At 43.3% G+C, this 23780-nt stretch overlaps 1 protein-coding gene across 9 annotated transcripts in view; it reads left to right on the forward strand.

Moving 5' to 3' along the window:
* The window catches only part of LTBP1 (latent transforming growth factor beta binding protein 1), a 416540-nt gene that overhangs the window by 268341 nt on the left and 124419 nt on the right, over window positions 1-23780 (forward strand). For 8 of the 9 annotated variants that reach the window (XM_029058450.2, XM_029058420.2, XM_029058438.2 and 5 more), the window contains 5 exons: window positions 4019-4118; window positions 7729-7827; window positions 13880-14005; window positions 14641-14766; window positions 18683-18805. In XM_029058450.2, the coding sequence (XP_028914283.1) occupies window positions 4019-4118; window positions 7729-7827; window positions 13880-14005; window positions 14641-14766; window positions 18683-18805 (574 nt within the window). The remainder of the gene's footprint in view (window positions 1-4018; window positions 4119-7728; window positions 7828-13879; window positions 14006-14640; window positions 14767-18682; window positions 18806-23780) is intronic. The other variant, XM_029058428.2, reaches the window with a different exon arrangement.

A 23780-nucleotide genomic window follows, 5' to 3' on the forward strand; every position in this document is an offset into this window, starting at 1 on the left:
CACTTAGAACAGTGCTCGGCACATAGTAAGTGCTTAACAAATACCAACAAATACCAACATAATAATGATGGTACCACAGGTACTAATCAATCAATAGTATTTATTAGTACTAACTGTATGCAGAGCACTGTTACTAAGTGTGTGGGAAAGTGCAATTCAACAGAGTAGGTGGACGTGTTCTAGCTTACAGTCCAGAGGAGATGGACATTAAAATAGATTATTCATTCAATCAAATTTATTGATCACTTACTGTGTGCAGAGCCGTATCCTAAACACTTGGGAGAGTATGGTTAATGAAATGCATCCTAAAATACATAGCTGAATATTCCACTTTGTGCTGCTTGAGGTTAAGATCAGCTGTTATTTCCCCTTCAGATAACACAAGAGGTGGAAATGCCATCCTCAAGAAGCATTTCAACCCATTTAGTTTCAAGGTAAACATTGCTACATGCTCCACAAAGCCAGGGTCTGCTTCTCTAAAGACAGTAGAGGCAGTCAGAAGTCAGCATTTTCAGACAGGTCAGGTCTCTGGAGTGTTCTTGGACACTTTATCTACACTCCACCTGCTGGATCCCTTCCTAGAGCAGGGGAGAGATCCTTGTTACATGCTGTCTACCTTGGGCAAGGCGTTTGGAGAATTGATGCGATCATCCATGTGAAATATTTTTGTGTACTAAGATAAAACTCTCTTCCAGGTGTTATGTTTCAATCACTTTTCCCTTAAAATGACTTTGTTCCTCTGAATTCCCAAGCGTAGAAAGGTTTGATTTCACTGGGTGTCAGTGACAAGATGTGACTCAGCTGCATCATGGCTTTAATTGTTTCGGTTGCAAGGAGCAAGATACCTGATGCTTCAAAGCAGTTTCTTGCAGATTCACTTTCAACTATGTTAAAAATGCAAGTCCACACTCAGGAACTAAAGACTTTTAGAGAGCAAGTAAACACCCAAACAGCTAATCAATGAGCTTTCATTTCAAGGAGCCTGAGACTTTTATTGGCTTCAGCATATGCTGCCCTATTCTTCCTGCCTGCAGACATCCAAATGAAGAGTGTGGGAGAGCATCCTAACCTCTCTCCTAACTCTAACTGGGCTGCTCTTCCTTTCTCCACTCTCCCCTCTTTCTTCACCTTTTCCAGAAAGAAAATGGAGGAGCCCCTGACTCATTATAAGAATACACCCGGTGGCTGGACCTCTTTTCTTCCCAAGCCCCGTACACCCCACCCCTATTCCCCCCAAGGTCACACAGCAGATACGTGGTAAAGCTGGAATTAGAACCCAGGCCGTACTGATTTTCAGACACGTGCTCTGCTTCCTGGCCTTTGCCATTAATCATAATTCAATAAGATTGAAAACCCCAAGCACCTGAAAAACCTGTAGCTGGGAACCTCAGCTCCACTATTTAGTGCCCTCATTATTCTGGACACAAGCCTCCATGCCCAGGTTGTTGGTTTTTTTCCAGCCTCTCTCCTGGAATGCCCTTCTTCTTCATATCTGACATGATCATTGTCCCTACTTTCAAAGACTTATTAAGGCCACGTCTCCTCCAAGAGGCCTTCCCAACTAATCCCTCATTTATTCTTCTCTCACTGCCTTTTGGGTCACCCTAGCATTGCATTTGCACCACTCACCCCTCCCTCAGCCCCACAGAACTTACGTCCAGATCCGCTATATATTTATATTTTCTGTCTTCGCCTCCATGCCCTTTTTTTTCCCACTCAGTGCTCTGGATTCATTCATTCAATAGTATTTATTGAGCGCTTACTATGTGCAGAGCACTGTACTAAGCGCTTGGGATGAACAAGTCAGCAACAGAGACAGTCCCTGCCGTTTGACGGGCTTACAGTCTAATCGGGGGAGACGGACAGACAAGAACAATGGCAATAAACAGCGTCAAGGGGAAGAACATCTCGTAAAAACAATGGCAACTAAATAGAATCAAGGCGATGTACAATTCATTAACAAAATAGGGTAACGAAAATAATCGGTTCCTTTTTGTGCAAGGGAAAACTAGACAGCTATGAAACCCTGAAACCCAGGATGGAGAATACCTGTTTAAGTGACAAATAACAAGTCCCTCAGGCCACAGGGGAAAGTGGGGAACCCGGGGCGGAGTGGGAGACAAAACAGCAGCCAGTCTCCTCTATTCTCAAAACTGCAAATCTGGCGACTTTGTTTGATGGGATAGTTTGCCTCAGTGCATTTGGCAGCAATCCAGTGTGGCCGTAATCTGGCCGAGTGGTTTGTTTCTGAAGGAAAGGCCCAGATTGATCAGGCACAAGTGGGAAGACTGACACCTTCCCAGTCAGGAGCAGTTTATTTTAGCAGTAGGCCCTGGGTTTTGTGAACTACTGAGACCCTCTCTTGAATGCTTGGATCTCTCTGGAGCTTGATCTCTTGCGGTAAAAGAGAGAGAGGGAAATTAAATCCCTCAAATATTCATGAAAATTGTGGTCCTCATGGAACCGGCTACTGAGCATGTGCAGGAACCTGGGCATGGAGGCATATTTCAGACATAATGAGGACACCAAAGTGTGAACTGGGATTCCCAGCTAAGGTTTCTTCAGGTGCTTGGGGTTTTCAATCTTAATGAATTTACAGTTAATGGTGAAGTCCAGGAAGCAGTGTTGTTTAGTGGATAGAGCATGGGCCTGGAAATCAGTAGGTGCTGGGTTCTACTCCCAGCTCTGCCACATGTGATCTTGGGTAAGTCACTTAACTTCTCTGTACCTCAGTTCCCTCATCTGTAAAATGGGGATTATGACTGGAGCCCCTCGTGGGACATGGACTATTCCCAACCCGAATAACTTGCATCTACCCCAGTGCTTAGAACAGTGCTCGTCACATAGTAAGCACTTAATAAGTACCTTAATTATTGTTATTAATTATTATCATTATTACTGCTTTCATGCATCTCTCCATGGGTGTGTGCTCACACAAGATTGTGTATTCCATGAAAGGAATGGGATGGACTGTTGACCCTAAACTACAGTAGGGCCAGTAGGCCTGAGCGGGGAATGAAGGGAGGTATGTTTGGGCATGGCGCAGTGACTCTCTTCTTGCACTGTAAGTAGCCAGTCTTATTTCTGAGGCTGCAGGGATTGAAAAACTGAGGGAGGAAGAAGAAATATAAGGAACGAAGGAAGCAGGAAGCTGCCCCACAACACTCAAAAATGAAGATCCACATCAATCAATCATATTTTCTGAGTGCTTACTGTTTGCAGAGCACTGGACTAAGAAGCCCTTGGAAGAGTACAATAGACACATTCCCTGCCCTCAAGAAGGTTACAGTCTAGAGGACTCTGAGGTTCCCCAGGTTCTGAAGGACTTCACTTCCTTCTGAGCACTGATTAATCCACAGTGTAACTAGATCTTTTTGCACCTGTGACATTTTTCCGGAACTGCGGGGAATATTTCTAACAACCTGTTGTATTGCACTCTCCCAAGTGCTTAGTACAGTGCTCTGCACACAGTATGAGCTCAATAAATACCATTGATTGATAGCCCCTATTTCATATTAGCGGCCCAGGGCAGCTTCTATTTTTGTGCAATTCCCTCTCCCCGTGTTTCCTTAGCCCTGGTGATTCTTTGGGACCATTCCTTTTTCTGTCTGCAGGGTTTACAATGGACTAGCCAAACATTGAGTTGCCCCTGACAACTAATTGCCTGGAGAGATCTGAAAGAGTCTTTTAGGACCACACCACTGGGGACTCTCTAGGTGGCCAGAGGGCTCCCTTCCAGTAAATTTGAGTTGAAAGTGCCCTTCAAAGCTATTGTCCTCTCTCAAAGTCCTTGTTCTATCTCTGCTAATCTGTCATATTTATTATGGACAGAGCATATTTGAAAAGTAAAGCAAAATAACTCTTCCTCTTGTGATGATAAGAAACATTGTTTATGCCTGAAATGTTTGTTTTCCTCACATTTACAAAAAATTCTGGGTAAGACAGGCTGTCTTAGGGAATTTTTTTCACCTCATTTAGTTTTTCATGTTTGTAACCTCTCACTTCCAATCTTGTCTAGGAATTGGTTTCACTTGATCAAGAGAAAACCATCCTAGAACCTGGTCAGCCACAGCTCTCTCCAGGCATTTCAACCATCAACCTGCGCCCACAATTTCCAGGTAACACATTTTGACTCATGCGGAGGATAGATTATTCATTTTGAGTCAGAGAAAGAGAGGCTAACTTTCGTGTTCCTTAGGTGTCAAGATGAATGGCTCATCTTGATTCACAAATTTATGGAAGTCAGGACAAAATAAAGATCCAAACTAAGGGTATCCTCGTTTGTTTAGACAGCTTTCAGAGGAAATACAGTAATAGTTTTAGAAGGACCCAAGCATTGTTTTCCCTTGCCCAGCAGTGCTTTTATTATGGAAATCCTATCCTATGAACATCATTCTCAGTTCAAACGGGGGCTGGTTTGGAAATGAGAGGGCTTCTCTTTAGTTTGTCCCTAGGCTAGAAGCCCCAGAAGGGTTGATGATCTGGAGTAGGTAAGCAGTGTGGAATGGGATTGAAAAATGAGATCAGATGCCTGGTGTCCCCTGTTGGTGACAATTGAAATGATTGACCCTCCAGTTTCTTTTGCCCCTATTTCTTGGTCAGTGATAATAATAATAATTGTGGTATATGTTAAACGCTTACTTTGTCCCAAACACTCTACCAAACATTGGGGTAGATTTGGTATAATCAGGCAGGACACAGTTCCTGTCCCACATGGGGTTCACAATCAGTGTGGCTCAGTGGAAAGAGCACGGGTTTGGGAGTCAGAGGTCATGGGTTTGAATCCCGGCTCTGCCACTTGTCAGCTGTGTGTCTGTGGGCAAGTCACTTAACTTCTCTCTGCCTCAGTGACCTCATCTGTAAAATGGGGATTAAGAATGTGAGCCCCATGTGGGACAACCTGATTACCTTGTATCTCCCCCAGCGTTTAGAATAGTGCTTGGCACATAGTAAGCGCTTAACAAATACCATCATTAATAATAATAATAATAATGTTGGTATTTGTTAAGCGCTTACTATGTGCTGAGCACTGTTCTAAGCGCTGGGGTGGACACAGGGGAATCAGGTTGTCCCATGTGGGGCTCACAGTCTTCATCCCCATTTTACAGATGAGGTAACTGAGGCACCGAGAAGTTAAGTGACTTGCCCAAAGTCACACAGCTGACAAATGGCTGAGCCAGGATTTGAACCCATGACCTCTGACTCCAAAGCCCGTGCTCTTTCCACTGAGCCACGCTGCTTCTGTATTATTATTATTATTATAATTATAACAAGTGCTTAACAAATACCATCATTAATAATAATAATTCTGGTATTTGTTAAGCGCTTACTATGTGCCAAGCACTGTTCTAAGCACTGGGGTAGATACAGAGTAATCAGAATGTCCCACATGGGTTCACATTCTTAATCCCCATTTTACAGATGAGGTCACTGAGGCACAGAGAAGTGAAATGATTTGCCCTAGGTCACAAGGTAGACAAGTGGCGGATCCGGGATTAGAACCACGACCTCTGATTGCCCAGCCCGGGCTCTTGCCATTAAGCCATGGTACTTCTAATCCTGGCTCTGGCATTTACCTGTTGTTGACCTTGTTCAAGTCACTTCACTTCTCTGTGCCTCAGTTACCTCATTTGTAAAATGGATTAAGACTATATGCCCTTTGAGGGACATGAGCTGTTTCCAACCCAGTAATCTTGTATATACCCTAGTGTTTAATATAGCACTTAGCACACAGTGCAGTGCTTAGAACAGTGCTTGGCACATAATAAGTACTTAACAGATAACATAATTCTTAATTATTATTAGCAAATACCATAGAAAAAGAACATGTATTGAACCCCCATTTTACAGATGAGGAAATTAAGACAGAGAACAATGAAATGTTATTAAGAAGCAGCATGGTCTAGTGGATAGAGAACGGGTCCGGGAGTCAGAAGGACCTCAGTTCTAATCCCGGCTTTGCCATTTGTCAACTGTGTGACCTTGGTCAAGTCACTTAAATTCTCTGTGCCTCAGTTCCCTCACCTGGAAAATGGCGATTAAGACTGGGAGCCCCATTTGGGATTGGGACTGTGTCCAACCTGATTATACTGTTGCTACTCCAGCACTTACTACAATGCCAGGCAAATAGTAAGAGCTTAACAAACACCATTAAAAACAGTAACTTGACCAAGGCCATACATCGAGCAAGAGTTAGAGCCAGATTAGAGCCCAGTCTTTTGCTTCCAGGCCTGTACTCTTTCCACTGGCTCCTGGTCCTTTCCCCAGTGCTCCCTCCCTCCATCCTCCATTTCTTTCATGCACTCTTTTCATAATCCTGCCATAGTTGTACAAGGTTTCAGTAAAGTAATTACCTCAGGTCATCTCTTGACTCAATCTGACTGGATTTATAGCTTGTTCTATCTGGGAACTTGCACTCCTTTTCCCTTGACAGTTTTAGCTCTTCCTATCCTGTTTTCCCCTTCACTACCCACGACTTCATTTTACCTACTTTGGCACTCCACCATGGGGAGATGGAGCCGACGGTCCCCACAGCAGTATCAGCTAGCTTCCCGACTTGCTCAGTCCAGATCTCCGGCAAGATGGAAAATACCCGAAATGATGGTTTTCTGGACTAATAGGTCTTTGAAGCCAGTCCCAGTCCTCATTCCCACTAAAATCCCTCAGCCCTTCTGGCCCCTGCTCTCAAAATCAACAGTTGTCCCTCATGCATGCAGTGCTTTGGCCTCACATTCTGACATGGAACAGAGAACGAAATGGGAGTGAATCCCAGGGACAGGGGAAGTGATCATTCAAACGGGCTGAAGGGATCTATCGCTGGTATTTGGGAGCAGACACAAGCAGTGCAACTTAGTGCTGTTGTATGTGCATGCAGGTGTTCTTTACAAAAGTACCAGGTGAGTGAAGAATGAAGAGTACCGACTGTCCCTCTCATCAACCTCAATGATGCCTTGGGCTGTTGAACCCTCAAAAGTAATAAGAATAATAATGATAATTGTGGTGTTTGTTAAGCACTATATGCCAGGCACTGTACTAAATGCTGGGGTATCCACCAGCAAATTGGGTTGTACACAGTCCCTGCCCCACGTGGGGCTCACAACCTCAATCCCCATTTTACAGGTAAGGTAACTGAGGCACAAAGAAGTGAAGTGATTTGCCCAAGGCCACCAGCAGACAAGTGGCAGAGCCGGCATTAGAATCCATGACCTTTTGACTCCAAGGCCTGTGCTCTATCCACTACACCATGCTGCTTCCCCAAAAGTAGATCATATTTACATCAGATCATGATTACTTCTTCCTAAGATGTGTTGCTTAAACCACTGTATAGGAGAGAGAAAGAGGGGATCAACTCCAACTCTGCTTTTTGTGTTCATCAACAGATAAAAAATTGTGAATGGGAACATGCTTTCAGTTTTTCTTCTTCCTCGATGAAGAAAGGAGTACAGCATGATTACTGGTTTTTAGACCATTTCATGTCTGATCTTCCTCATCATACTTCTGCATCTGAGGGATCCCCTCTGTGTCTCCCAAGTGACCCAGGCCATGAGACAGGGTCTTCAAGTACTCCTAGCCACCCTTGGATTAAAACTTGGAAGCTGGGGCTGTGGATCATCAGATTAGTTAGTAAGGGTTAGTAAGATGATTGTTGTTTGGGAAATAGGATCTGCAAGCCATATAACTGTCCTGTGTCATGTCCACTTCCTCCTCTCCCACCCCCTTGCTGAACAGTAGTGATTGAAAAAACATCGCCTCCCGTGCCAGTGGAAGTAGCTCCAGAGGTATCCACTTCAAGCGCCAGCCAAGTGATTGCACCTACACAAGTAACAGGTATGGATCAGCTCACAGTGTGATTCCAACTTGCAGAGGAGAAGACCTGCTAGGGACCGAGTGCCTGAATAATCAGCAGGGCCACTGACAAGCAACAGCAGATCAAATTATTGATCAAAGGGAGGGCTGCTAGCCTCTGATTTTGTGTGCAGTGACAAGCTTCCCTCTCCCAGTGCACTGAGTCCTCTAGACCGTCCTCCCTCTTGACTGTAAGCTCATTGTCCAGACTGTAAACTCGTCCTCCAAACTGTAAGCTTGTCCTTTAGGCTCTAAGCTCCTTGTGGGCAGGGAATGTGCCTATCTACTATTCTAATCTCCCAAGTGCTTAGTATGGTGCTCAGCACACAGTAAGCACTCAATAAATATCACTGATTGACTGGGCCTTCCCCAATAAAGTCCTCTTTTCCCTGACTCGCTCTCCCTTCTGCACTTCAATCTGTGGTCTTTGAACACTTGATGCCTTTCGCCCAACCACACAGCACTTTTGTACATTTCTTTAAAATTATATATTATAAATGACTTCTTCATATTAATGTCCATCTCCCCCTTTAGACTGTAAGCTCATTTTGGGCAGAGAACGTGTCTGCTACTTCTGTTGTACTCTACTCAGCCAAGTGCTTAGTATAGTGCTCTGCACATAGTAAGCCTTCGATAAATATCATTGATTGATTGAGTTATTGGGGATTGGGGGAAGGAGAGGGCAGAATCGCAGTAGTGGCGGGCAGGAGTGTCTATGCTCACTCCCACCCCTTGGGTTGAGGCTAGTCATCAATTTTCCAGACTTGCACCTCTCTTTGGCACTGATATTTTTTCAGCTTTGCGGGATCCATTTGCTAGGATGACAAATATTATTTAGAGAGAGGGTGTAGGGAGTCCTGAACCAAAATCCCTTACCAGGCCTGAGAGTTCCCAGGGTTGGGCTTGAGCCCAGTAAATAGAATGAATGAAAATGCAACAAATTATCTGTGACACCAGCTGGGAAAGGGGATTAGCAAATCATGGGCAGAAGTGGCATTAGGAGGTAGGTTACTGGAAGATGGGGAAGTCAAGAATGGTGTAAAGCTGTATCAAAGAAGAGTGGGATGAGAGGAAAGAGACTTCCCTACCCACTGCCCCTACTTCTGCCTCCAAGGGCTATTAGCCTGCACATCTCTTCCATTGTGGCTGGGAGGGTCATGGATTTTGGGGGAAATTTTAGAGAACCATGCAGCCCTGGTGACAGTGATCACTCTATTGTTGCCTTGATGCACTCCAGAAAGGTTGTGGGTCCCTTCGAGGGCTGGAGCATGCTCAGTGCATTGAAATTTAGATGCAGAAAGCATCTAGATCTTGTAGTATGGGGTACAAGATGCTGGCAGAAGATAACTGCACATTCATTCAATAGTATTTATTGAGCGCTTACTATGTGCAGAGCACTGTACTAAGCAGTTGGAATGTACAATTTGGCAACAGAGACAATCTCTGTCCAGTGATGGGCTCACAGTCACACCTCCCCTCTGTGCTCTCCCAATCCCCAAGATGAAAAGGGAACAGTCAAAAGCTCGGGATGATGGGTCCCAGCCCCAGGCTGTAGCAGAATTAATATAGTCAGTCTATTGCTGTAGGAAGTAAGTTCACTAAATGAAACATTTTTTAGCAAGGCAAACTTAAGTCACCTGATTTGGAGTTTGGCAAGGATGGAGTAATAGAATCTGTCATTAGATCTTTGGCCATGACTATGTCCTCCTGGGGAAAGTCAAGTTGAAACTGAAAATGTGGTTTTGTTTTCAAAAATTTGTTTCATATACTATTTTACTGGGCTCCTACTTCCTATGATAAAATATCCTTTGTGGAATATTCCATAAGTAGGATAATATGTATATATAAAGTTGTCCTTGGGCAGTGGGATAAAAATCAAGATATGTGCGCCAAGAGGAGGAATTCTAAATGTAACCAGAACATCCGTTTGCATTTAAATTTATGATTTAATTTCAATATGTCTCTATTGGTGTGACATGGTCAGAGATTTCTCTGATTTAAATAGCTGTAAAAAAGTTTTCAAATGAACATACTCGGTTCCACATGGATTTTGATGGGAGCCTTATGGCAGTGATTTCGGTAGTAGTCTTTCCAGATTTGGACATATACACTTTGAAATCCAGGCTCTTAAAAAGGACCGGATATGTCTGCCAACTAGCAGTGGAGAGTTCCCATTTTCTCCCTCAGGCCAAGGATGGTCTGTTCCCATTGGGAAGTGGGGCTTTAATCAGCGTGGGGCATGTGGTGGCTGATCATTATCTCCATGTACCCATGTGGAGGCCTTAGGTCTTTATGACCCCCTTTATTATGGGATGGGAAGACTAGCGGGTTGATGATCACCTTAAAGAGCCCCAAGAAACCTCAGCCATCATCGATTTCTTCGTGGGAATTGTAATACTATTTACTGAGTGCCAGTTGGGTCCAATGCACTCTTCTAAGCCCTTGGGAAAAGTTCCATAGAAGAAAGAGACACGTTCCTTGAGGAGAAAGAGCTTATGCTGTTAACCAGAAAGAGATACATAAAAATATTTATAATTCATGTATTGACCCTGAATGGCCAGACCAAAGTGGAGAATGGCCAGAAGCCCTCCCCTGCATATCTGTGGTGATGGAGCCCTGCCGTGGGCTTTCTGGACCAACACTAGAGTCTCCTGATTCTCTTAAATTCCGCTCCTGTATTATGTTGTGAAACTCTCTCGGTTTTTTTATGTGTGGAGGAATGGGACAGAGAATGGAAACATTCAGTTTGTTTTGTTCCTGAGACCATGAGTGCATCATTTAGTATCCTCTAGTGGTGCGAATGCAATACATTGTCTTCTAAGCCTAGCCAGGACTAACATTTTCAATCTGTGGCCCTGCACAGTTAGTCTACAATTGTAGAAAATAAATGCAGAGTGTCTGACTTCAACTAAACATCTCTATAATCATTTCAATCAACAAACTCTAATAACATGTCACACAGTTTTTCGGACAAGAAAATGCAGTGGAGATAACTGCCATTCTTTAAATCATGCTGCCTTGATGGTACAATACAAGTTGATACTGGCTGTTTGTCTTACTTAAATTTAGGAATCTTAACATAATGCATTTTTAACTCTTGGAGTACATTTTCAGCATGATAGGCTTGAAATTAGATGCAGTTGGGCTTGGACTCCAGCTGACAGAATTTGTACATTTGCATTTTCCTGTGTAAGACCCTGGAAATCGGCTTTGCAGGTATATATTAGACCTTGCGTGGTATCCAGTGAGTTCCCAAGACTAACAATAGTCCAACTTCTCAGCTGTTTCCCAAGTCCCAGAGTCTTTGTTCCCTCAGGATAGGGGTATAAGGTTGGAGATTATGCTGAAGGAAATGACTTAAGATATGTTTATGAACTTCGGAATAGAAAATATCCTGTTCTAATGTAATCACAGTTCTAGAAATTTTCATTTACACATAGAAGGGAAGCTTGCATTCATTGCTTTTGTGATCCCCATTTATTCTCCAGTCATAATCTTGCAAAATCTTTCACACTATACAAAGACCTCATATTTCTGCGCTGTAGACTAGTGTGGCATAACCCCTTCATCATGTTTTCCAAGCCAAAGTGCTTTGTGACTCATGTCAACCAAACTTCAAATGAGATAGAATTGAATCCTTGAAAGAAACTTACAAATTGATATCAGAGGCAAGAAAATGGTGAGAGAATATTGCACTGAAGTTTGGTTATGGTAAAATGGAAGAGAACAATGAATAATTTATTCTGCATCTGTAAATGTTGGGGAAAAAAATGGAACTCAAAATTCCTTTTAGCTGACCCACTTTCCATGGGCAAGTTCCTCCTTCCCCAACTCTCTGTCCCCTCTCTAAATTTCTTGTTAGGTTATAGGGGTAAGGGTTTTCATAGAAAAAAATTGAATCACTACGGCATATAGCCATGAAACCCAAGTAACGCAAATGGCTGTTCTCTGCCTAAGATTACACAGGGAAGCAGTGGAAAGAGCAGAGGCTTGGGAGTCAGAGGACCTGGGTTCTAATCCCGGTTCCATCACTTGTCTGCTGCCTGATTTTGAGCAAGTCACTTTCCTTCTATGTGTAAATTAAGATTAAGATTGTGACCTCCATGTGGAACATGGACTATGTTCAACCTTGTGTGTACTCCAGCACCTAGTAAGGGCTTAACAAATACCATAAAAAAGTGTCACTCAGATCATACTATATTGCTCCTTCCCAGGCTGCTCCAACAATCCACTTGAAAGTTTAAACTCTAGCATTCTGTCAAAGACCAGGAGTATGATCCTTAATGGTTGATGCATTGCTTTGTCCAGACAAAAGTACTTGGGACAGTTGCTTACACCATCTCCCATTCAGTGTACTGGCCACTGGTACATTTAGCAAATATCCATTCAGTAGAGGAGATTGGTTAAATTTGACATCCCCACTGTATGGGGTGTTACTTTCCATCGATGATTTCTCCAGGTTTTCAAGGGGAAGATGGAAGCAGATGATGTACATCCAATTACTTATTCGGGTATTTCAACTTGACATATTCATACTGTCATTTAGGTTATCCTCGTTACCCCTCCTGCTCCCATTATTTGTAAATGATATTTGTCTGTCTCCGCTGTTTGATTGTAAGCTCGTTGAGGAGAGAAGAAGTGTGTTTTGCTTCTGTTGTGCTTAGTACAGGACTCAGCACTCAGTAGGCTTTCAGTAAACACCATTGATTTGATTGATAGATCCCCGTGCTAGTTGACTGGTTAATCAATCAATCAGTGGCACTGTGTGCAGAGCACTGTACTAAGCACTTGGGAGAATACAATAAAACAAGAGTTGGAAAAGACATTCCCTGCCCACAAGGAGTGTACGATCTAGAGGGACAACTTCACAGTCTAATCTGGTATTAGGCCCACCCCCAAACTGATGGCAACAGTTATGGATCACTCTTCTGTGGTGGGTCAGCCCTGGCACTTCAGTTCCTCTGCCGGACACCCCAAGGTTCTCAAGGTCACTGAAAACCAGAGTGATGTGGATGGCCCCATCTCCGTTTGTCTATTTAGAAATACCTTCTTAAAAAGAATAATATTGTCTCCCAGCTTCTAATCGTTGTTGAGCTGAGATTTATTTTTCTCTCCTTCAACCGACAATATATTAACTGCTAGAAAATTGACTTTCCTGTTGTGAAGGAGGCATACATGGGTTGCCAAGTGCTGGAAGCTCCATCCACAACACACAGCCTTTCATCCTGAAGGGTCTCCAGGTGACTTTTCAGAGATTAAGTCAGTGCTTTCTATTGAAATGCAGTCACTCCTGGGATGAATTGCACAAGCTGTCTAAACCCACACAGGAACAGTAAATAACAATATGAGTCAGAGAGTGGAGGGGAATTTGGTATTAGTTTGAAACTCCAGGATTAAGATAAATCAGTAGCAGATTATTTCCCAACCTGAATTTGGTCAAGGTTGGTTTTAATATTCCTTACTCTGCAAAATGTGCAGTTGGAGTTTTAGCAACCACAAGACACCTGTTTTCCCTCTTATCGAAATCTCAACGTCGTCCACCCCCACCTCCATATATCCCTGTACTGTCCGACCCCATATTAACCTCTAGCACTGAGTCTACAGTTTCCATAGAGAGCTCCCTTGGTTCTGTTTCATTTGAGAGTGGAAGAGCCCCCAAGAATCCCAGAAGTTGGACTGGGCCAAGCCACCTTTCTCAGGATTGGGCCTGTGATGGTTCTCCTAGTACACTATATTTAGGAAAATGCAGCTCCCCTGTAAATTCATTTTTACCACAGCACAGCTGTTGTCTTGGACTCTTTGAACGGGCTTGTGGTGTCTGTGGAATCCTGGTAGACTCCCCAGAAAGTTCCGGGAAAAGATGGCTGAGATTTCTAGGGCCAACTGGGAAATTGTTGAATTAATGAATAGAGTCTCTAGGGCTTGGGTTTGAAAGGGTTTGCTAGTCAATCCATCATTAATGTACAGTACAAGCATGGGCAATGACAACTGTGGAGTTTATTTAGTATGTGTGTTTTTTTTGTTTTGTTTTTAGAAATCAATGAGTGCTCAGTGAACCCCGATATCTGTGGAGCAGGACACTGCATTAATTTACCAGTGAGGTATACATGTATCTGCTACGAGGGATACAAGTTTAACGAACAACAAAGAAAATGTGTGGGTAAGAAGCCCCTTTCTCTAGAAACTTTGGAAAATCAAGAGAGTCAACTCAGAGTCATTTCCTCATGAGCTAAGAAAATGCCTGTTATCTGTGGAGAAATGTTTCAGAACTCAAGGAAGCCTTGTGTTTGGACATTATCTGCCCTATCCCAGCCAGTTAAGAATAGTGTTGCCTTTTTTGCCAAGTCTGAGACAATTGTTTAGAGCTCAAATTCTCAGTCTGGAGGAACCCAGGGTCTCTGACTCCCGGGCCCATAGTTTCCCAGGAGCTTTTCAGATCAGGTTTGTCCAGAGATGTGGAACTGCAAACCTATTTCCAGTAAAGGAAAAAAATCGGCTTGAGCACATGCACTCATTTGGCTGGTTTTTCCCATCGTCGCAAAGAATCTGGTTTTCAGGCTGTGGGTCACCTAAATTAGCTCAGTAGAGCTAAAATGAAGGTGTCCGTATGTGAGCAGAATGAACTCATTTCACCCGCCAGTACTCATCCCCAGAGGTATGTGCGTGCTAGCTGGGAAGGATGTATGCTGAGGTTTGTGGTGCATTGGGCATAAAAAGGGTCTTTATATGGGGAGAGCAGTATATTGACTAAGACTCAGTTGTAGTGTTACCTTTGCACTTTTATGTCTTCCACAGACATTAATGAGTGTACTCAGACCCGCCATCTCTGCTCCCGGGGACGCTGTGAAAATACTGAAGGGAGTTTCTTGTGCATATGCCAAGCAGGCTTTATGGCCAATGAGGAAGGAACCGACTGCATTGGTAATTACTAGTCCCATTAAACTATACACATAGACATGTTTGTACTTTCAGGTTGCCATCTGTCCACTCTTCCTTAGACAGCCAGGAAGTCGAGGTTTCTGTCTGGTGTCTGGGGTGACCTTGTGAAAGTCTGGGAATGTTTAAGACTTTCCAAGCTGTCTGGGGTGAAGAGAAAGTGCTGTCATCCTGGCTCAGAGAGGCATCCCCAATCCTCACACCTCTTTTTCTTCCTCTTTTGTTTATGGTATTTGTCAAGCACTAACTATATGCCAGGTACTGTACTAAGCACTGGGGTAGATAGAAGCTCGTCAGGTTGGACACAGTCCTAATTATATATGGGCCTCATAGAATTAACCCCCCATTTTACAGATGAGGTAATTGAGGCAGAGAGTAGTTAAATGACTTGCTCAAGGTCATACAGCAGACAAGCGGTGGAGCCGGGATAAGAACCCAGGTCCTTCTGACTACCAGGCCCGCACTGTATCCCCTATGCCATGCTGCTTCTCTCACCTGAACTATTTGTTTGGCCAGAAGTCATGCTGTTTGGTTTTGCCGGGGCGCTGCAAATGCCTCAGTCAGGTTGCCCTGGGGCTTTCTATTTCCTCTTGCCTTCATCCTTCCATCTCTTGGTGTTCTCTTGGTGTGAGGGGTAAGCCATTCTTTTATGTGTATGGATTAAGTCTGGCTGCTCTTCATCTTGGGTAGGTCTCTAAAGCAAGATCCTGAAATCATCAGTTTACTATTCTAGAGGTTACTGAACTTTGTTCCAGAGACTCAGCTGTTTGACAAAAAGAATTGTGTCTTCACTGTTTCGTAAGACATCCATCAGTGGCAAGATGGTATTCAGTAGTATCTAAGCGCCTTGTGGGCAGGCATCCTGACTGCCAAGTCCTGAGTACCAATGCCATTTTATTTTGCTCTCCCAAGTGCTTGCTACAGTGCTCCGTACTCATTAAGAACTCCTTAAATACTATCGATTGATGGACTAGGGCATCATCTTTGCTAAGGGAAGTCTGGGAGAGGTTGTCAAATTGACATTTCCCATCAGAGTTCATTTCCTCTGCAAGACCTTGACTCTAAGGCACCTTCCCTGGACCCATTGAACCTTCAGGATTACTGGTAGGGCACTGACAACCCCAATAGCCTCAGGGATTTATTTTGTAAGATTGACAACTTGTGCCTTGCTCCCGGAGACCATCTCTCCCCTCTAGCCTGTAAGTTCGTTATGGGCAGGGAATACATCTGCTAGTTTTGTTATATTGTACTCTCCCAAGCACTCAGTACAGTACTCTGGGGAAGCAGCGTGGCTCAGTGGAAAGAGCACGGGCTTGGGAGTCAGAGGTCATGAGTTCGAATCCCGGCTCTGCCACTTATCAGCTGTGTGACTGTGGGCAAGTCACTCCACTTCTCAGTGCCTCAGTTACCTCATCTGTAAAATGGGGATTAACTGTGAGCCTCACGTGGGACAACCTGATTACCCTGTATCTCTCCCAGCGCTTAGAACAGTGCTCGGCACATAGTAAGCGCTTAACAAATACCAACATTATTACTCTGCACGTAGTAAACCCTCAATAAATACTACTGGTTGGTTGATCTGTGCACAACTGCTGCCTACCACTGGGGCTGATGTTTTTCCTTTTCCCAACTGGGAATGAGATGAGTGTTCATTGCGCATGTAACAGGTAGAGGGAGTTTGGTTCTGAAGAACTACTGGAGAGAATGGAGCTGGAGTGACAGAAAAGGGCAAGAGTGGACTGGGAAGAGATGAAGAAGGGATAAACTAGGAATGGATAAGAAATGATAGTGGCTCAAACGGTGCCCTGCATTTTTTGTTCTATCAAACAGTGGTATTTATTGAGTGCTTACTTAGGACGACACTAAATGCTTGGGAGAATACAATGCAAAAGTGTTGGTAGACATGCTTCCTACCTACAATGAGTTTACAGTCTAGATGAGGTCGGAATTTGAGATAGGGGAATTGTGCCGTGGTCAGCTCAGCATTATTTTTATTATTTGTATTGATAATAATAATAATAGTACTTGTTAAGGACTTACTATGTGCCAGGCACTGTTCTAAGCCCTGGGGTAGATACAAATTAATCAGGTTGGACAGAGTCCTCTCCCATCTGGGGCTCATGCTCTTAATCCCCATTTCACAAATGAGGTAACTGAGGCCCAGAGAAGTTAAATGACTTCAGGAACAAGGGACAATAGATCAGGGAGTAGAAAAGCAAATCAAGAAGACCAGGCAGACCAGCGTTGTCCATTGCAAGCAGAAAGAGAGCAGCTCTCTTTGATGAAAAGTCTGGAGAGAACTGGGAGACCGAGGGAAAAAAACACCAGGGGATGCAGGCTGCAAACCTGACAATGTCACAAGAGGCAATCTTTGTCTGTGGGTGATGTGGCCAGGACAGTCAGTCCTTTACCCACTTTCCGGTCACACTGGACCTACAGGTAAAATTCACCAGCTGTAGTATCTTCATTGGATATGCAGAATATAATAATAATAATAATGTTGGTATTTGTTAAGCGCTTACTATGTGCAGAGCACTGTTCTAAGCGCCGGGGTAGATACAAGGTAATCAGGTTGTCCCACGTGCGGCTCACAATCTTGATCCCCATTTTTACAGATGAGGTTACTGAGGCACAGAGAAGTTAAGTGACTTGCCCACAGTCACACAGCTGACAAGTGGCGGAGTCGGGATTTCAACCCATGACCTCTGACTCCCAAGCCCGGGCTCTTTCCACAATGTATCCATAATGGATACAATATGGGCCTGGGAGTCAGAAGGACCTGGGTTCTAATCTCAGCTCTGCCACTTGTCTGTTGTGTGACTTTGGACCAGGCACCTTTAATTTCTCTGTGCCTCAGTTACCTCATCTGTAAAATGGGGATTAAGACATGTGTGTCCTGTACAAGACAGGTACTGTGTCCAACCTGACTAGGTTATATCTCCTTGTATCTACTTGTGTCTACCAGCGCTTACAAAGATGCTTGAAACATACTAAGTGCCTAACATACTCTCATTATTATATGTATGTACATATGCCTGTATATACATATATATATACATTTATATTATAAATATATATATATATATACATACATTTTACGATTAACATTATGTATGAATTTATCATTATTGCAAATATTCATTGGTATATTTTCTTCCCTGGCTCCACCAGTCCCAAAGCTCTTTTTCATAAGAGCTTTCACATACATATATATATGCATATATATTCATTCATTCAATAGTATTTATTGAGCACTTACTGTGTGCAGAACACTGTACCAAGCATTTGGAATGTACAAATTGGTAACAGATAGAGACAGTCCCTGCCCTTTGACGGGCTTACAGTCTTTATATGTATAGGATTATATATTATTTAGTGGACTGCAAAGTCGAGTTTCTTTAATTGTAATTTTAAATTTTATGCAGGGTTTTTTTTTTCCAAGTTTTTCCTGCATAAAGTCTCAAATTACAGTTAAAGAAACTCCTCTGAAGTCCACTAGATAAGCCATTAGGATGGCTGACTCTGAAAGGGGTAATGAGGCTTTGTGGTGTCTTTGATCTTCAGTAATTGCATTTGGAAACCAATTTCCATTGTTGGCCCCCTGCTTTCCTTTGCTCATCATTTTCCTGGAATTTTTTCCTGGAGAAACAAAACCTCCCATTCTTGTTCAGCATTCAACTGTAAAGTTTGGTAAAAAATATGTGGGGAAAAGAGGCACCCAAATACGTTGTTCATGTTATTTATCTAGAGAGGCCCAGTCATGAGAGAGAATGGCCTAATTGGCCACAGTCTAAACTTTGAAATGACTTGGTGAGGCAAAGACTTGCAAATGCTTTTAATTTTGATTAAGGACCTCAGAGAATGAAATTGGAAAATACTTTGTTGCCCCCTTCTCATTCAGATTTTGATGAGTGTTCGAGACCAGGAGTGTGTGGAGAGGGGCACTGCGTAAACACCGTGGGCTCCTTCCGGTGTGAATATTGTGACAGCGGGTACCGGATGAACAGGAGAGGCCAATGTGAAGGTGAGTTTCTTTGCTAATCTAAGTTCCTAATATCATGGGAGAGAACATTATGAAAGACGGAAGCAACACCTATTTCTTCAGTCACCTCAAGTTTTTATGATTAGCATTATGTATGAATTTATCATTATTGCAAATATTAATTGCTACATTTTTCCCCCTGGTTCCACCAGTCCCAAAGCTCTTTTTCATAAGGTATTAATATCATCATTTCGGCAAAAGTGCTTTCTTGTGCTTTCGATTCTTTAGGTTTCTGATCTCTGTTTTCTGATCTGTCGTTAAAATGTAGCTATATAATAAAGGTATTAAATGAGTGCTGAGTGAAGTTTACATGCTAAGTGCTTTGGAAAATATAACAGAAGCACAAAAATCCATTCCCTGCCTACAAGGAGCTTACCCTGATAAAGGGGAAATGAACATAAGAGCACTTAGAGAGTGAGTGATCATAGTAAATAATTGACTCTACAGTTGACTATTCATATGTGTTTGTTCAGATTCATAGCTTCTGCCACTTCTTTGTGGTATTTGTGAAGCACTTACTTTGTGCCAGACACTGTACAAACTGCTGGGATACATGAAAGATAACCAGGTTAGACACAGTCCGTGTCCCACATGGGGCCCACAGTCTTAATCCCTATTTTACAGATGAGATAATTAGCTACAGAAAAGTTAAGTGACTAGCCCAAGGTCACACTGCAGGCAAGTGGCGGAGCTGGGATTAGAACCCAGGTCTTCTGACTCCCAGGCCCATGCTCTTTCCGCTAGTCCATGCTTCTTCTCAATCAGCTTTTTGGCTGATTGCCATTAGGATTGCTTTTTCTTGCTCTTCCTTGAATAATAATAAAAATAATAATGATTTTGGTTAAGAGCCTATTATATGTCAGGCACTGTACTGAGCACTGGAGTGGATACAAAATAATTTTGTATCCCAGTCCCACAAGGCTTCAAAGCCTCAAGAATCAGTGGTAATCATTGAATGCTTACTGTGTTCAGAGTACTGTACTAAGCATTTTGGAGAGTTCAGTACAATAGAGTTGGTAGACATGGTCCCTGCCAGAAAGGAGCTAAGGTCCCAAGTGGGAGACAGATGTTAAAAAAAGGTAGAGATATTTACATAAGTGCTGTAGGGCTCAGGATGGGATGAATATAAACTGCATAAGGGGTACAAATCCAAGGGCAAGGATGACGTGAGAGGGAGAAGAGGAAAGGAGAGCTTAATCAGGCAAGGCTTTTTGGAGGAGATGTGATTTTAATAAGGCTTTGAAAGTGGGGAGAGTGCTGGTCTGTCAAATATGAAGAGGGAGGGAGTTCCGGATCAGAGTGTGTGCATGGGGCCGGGGGAGGGGTCGGGCATACTATACTCTCCCATGTTCATAGTACAATACCCTACACACAGTGCTCCAAAAATACCTCTGATTCATTTTCATGCTAGAGAAAGAATTGGGAGGACAGCACATATAGGGTCAAGAGTTGGGACACTGATGGCCTTGGATGTCAATCTTATGCTTGGTAGCCCCACTTGAAAATTTAGCTTACTGGCTGTGAGGTCAATAAATATCACCCTCTTATCCAGAATGATCAATTGAATCCAACTCTCTTCATGTAGTCCCTCCTGTGACAATGTGAAGTGTGACTTAGATCCTATGTTCGGTCAGGAAACCTGTGTTTTCTACCCTGGGGCATGTCCCAAGATATTTGGAAACAAAAGGAAAACATAGTCCAGGGCATTCAACATTTAGATATCTTAGCATCAATTTCCATCCTTTATTTCTCTTAGATTTCATCTTATTTCTTGCCCTCATACAGTCTTATTTGTTTCCTTCTATGTCTCAGATGTGGGATGATTTCATCGTAGAAGAGAATGATGGTCATTTTTCTCAAGAGTTCCATTCACCCTAGAAAAATAAATTGTTGAATTATAATAGTGTGACTCTAGACTTAATTACAATATCTGAGATCAGTGTAGCGTGACAGCTATAGCTCGGGGGCCACAAAGCAACACTGAATTTTTGGACTTTTTCATCTACTCCTTTTTCCTTTTCATAATGCATTTACTTTTCCATTTGTGTGGAGAATTTTTTCTTCCTAGTGTTTTGTCTTGGAATCTTGCTGTTTCTCTATAATGAGAGCTTGAGGTGAACTAATTTTGTCTGAAATAGCTTCAGCTCCCACTTGTGGCATATAAAACCATCCTAGTCTTCATGATGGATTATAAGCATTTTGTTTTTCCACAATTCAGTGACGTTTCTGGTGAGTTGTCATAACAAAGCAGAATATGGTTACCTTCCTTGCCAGCCTACACTTTTCCCATTGCTATTCCAGTCACGGGATAACCATCCAACTTCTAGATGATAACTGCATTTGTTTTTTCCTTGACAAGTGCAGGAGAGACTCTGGGGAAAATGAAGCAGAGGGCAGTGAAGTATTATTTTGGTAGCTCTGGTTTTAAGACTATCCATCTAGACTGTAAAGTCACTGTGGGCAGGGTGCGTGTTTACCAACTCCGCTGTATTGCACTCTCCTCACTGCTCTGCATACGGTGAGCACTCAAAAAATGCCATTGATGAGGATGATACATTTGGAGTAAATATAAATTTCATTTTCAGCATGTTTTTCACAGAGTAATAATATTAAGAACTACAATGGTATTTGTTAAGTGCTTACTATGTGTTAAGCACCGCTCTAAGCGGATACCAGCTAATCAGATTGGACACAGTCCCTTACCCACATGGGGCTCACAGTCTTAATCCGCATTTTAAAGATTAGGTAACCGAGCCACAGAGAAGTGAAGAGACTTGCCCAAAGTCATTCAGCTTGCAAGTGACGAAACCGGAATTAGAACCCAGGTCCTTCTGCCTCCCAGACCCGTGCTCCGTACACTAGGCCCCCCTCCCCAGAGAACTCCAAAGTCCTGCTCTTGACAGTCACCCTAGGCTGGGAAGAGAAGAGGGAGCATGGAAAAGGACAAGAATGTTGATGAAGGCACAAGCGTAGCTGCTAACTGCCCTCCAAGATACTCTCTATTCTCTGCTCATGACTTTTCTGAGCAAAAATGAGCAGGCAGAGGTTGAGAAATCTGAGATCTTCCCTTGTCTTGCTCCTCTGAGCCAGTCAATTTTATTTAATGAGTGCTTATTATGTGCAGAGCACTATACTAAGCACTTTGGAGAGTACAATACAACAGTAAACAGACACATTCCCTGCCCACAATGAGCTTATAGTCTAGAGAGAGCCATCCAGGAGCCCCACTCCCTGAAAGATTTGGATCTTATTCTGTGACCTCTGCAAGATGATTAATAGGCATAATAAGAACAGTGAATCAGTCGGTGGTATTTATTGAGCATTTACTATTTTGCTGATCACCTTCTGTGTGCAGAGCACTGTAGTAGGCACTTGGGAGAGTCCAATACAACAGAACAATGAAAATGATTTTTAAGTGCTTACCATGTGCCAAGCACTGTACTAAGATAGATCCATTGGGGCCAGGAAGGGCAAAGCTTTCTTTGCCCTTAGGGGCAGGATCCAGAGATTCCTGCCCTCCTCCTGTCCGTGCTATCCTGCCAGATCAACTCACAATCTGGATGGCTCCAGCTATCAGTGCAGCCTACTGGAAGCTCATTGCGGGGAGGGAATTATCTGTTGATTGTTGTACTCTCCCAAGCACTTAGTGTAGTGCTCTGCACACAGGAAGGACTCAATGAATATGATTGATTGAACCTAGGCCCTCCTTCTGCATCTTGGATGGAGATGGTAAACTGAAGGTATGAGAAGGGACGGGGAAAGAAATGAGGAAGTGATAATTCCAGAAATGATTTATGCCCTTCAGACTGAAGTCATGAGAAAAATCACACATTGCTACGTTATTGATTCATTCCATTTACCAGCCAGAGATGGTGTCCTGAATTTCCCTTTTGCCACCATTGCAAAAGGACCATGATGCAAGGAATAAGCCAGGAATGCTCTGTTTTCTAATTTCATTATGCGCTGGAACCATAGGTTCCCCAGTTCTTTGGCTCACTAAAGGCCTTCCCAGCTGCCACTTATAAAGATGTATTCAAAAAGAGCCATTCTCCAAGGACTTCATTGTGTTTTGCAGACATTATCTCATTGATTCCCGCCCCCCCACCCCCCAACACAAACACACACACACACACACATCCCCACTCATGTAAGGGACAGGCTTTGTTATGACCAAACTGCACATGGGGAACTCAGGTTGAGTGCCTGGGTGACTTATTGGATAGCCTGGGAGCAGCCTTCTACTTTGAACCATTTTCTCTAGCCCTCAGACCAGGCTGGGGCTTGGTAGCATTCTTCAGTTCAGCTTTTATGTTTCTACAATAAAAAAGTCTCCCCTTCCCAGTGGAATGCCTGCAATTTGGAATATGAAACTGGCACACATCTTTGTGTGTGTGTGTGTGTGTGTGTGTGTGTGTGTGTGTGTGTGTGTGTGGAACAAGAAGTCCCAGAACATCTGACCTAAAAAAACACCATGTGTCACCATCTTTTGGCATGCAGCTTCCCCGATTGAAAAACTCAGACACACACATACACACACACATGCTTTTTTCAATGTCCTGACTTGTTACTCACTGTAGTAACATCATTTTCAGCTCTCCCACATAAGTATGTATTTCCTACAGCATTAAGTTGTTGCTGTGAATGGAATTACTATTCCTCAATCAGATTATATGGATGTTCCCTTTTTGCCTTACTGAGGCTCGGTCTTCCGGGTTAAAAATAGTGTCCCTGCGTATGGAGGCCTCAGTCCTTTCCCCTCTTTGCCCCACCCTCCCCCCCGAAATATGCTCATACCCTGACAGCCCCCCCTCACACTCTCACCTTTTTCGGAGCCTGGAATTATTAGCAAAATTATTAGCAAGGTACTCCAGGGAGGGCGTGGATATGGAGACAACTTCTTCCCAGGTGTCAGGGGTACCTGGAGGTTTAAGCCATCTCTCCTGCCAGTGTCTCCACC

This window comes from Ornithorhynchus anatinus, chromosome 1 (genome assembly GCF_004115215.2).
Source record: "Ornithorhynchus anatinus isolate Pmale09 chromosome 1, mOrnAna1.pri.v4, whole genome shotgun sequence".
NCBI classification, from domain to species: Eukaryota; Metazoa; Chordata; class Mammalia; order Monotremata; family Ornithorhynchidae; genus Ornithorhynchus; species Ornithorhynchus anatinus.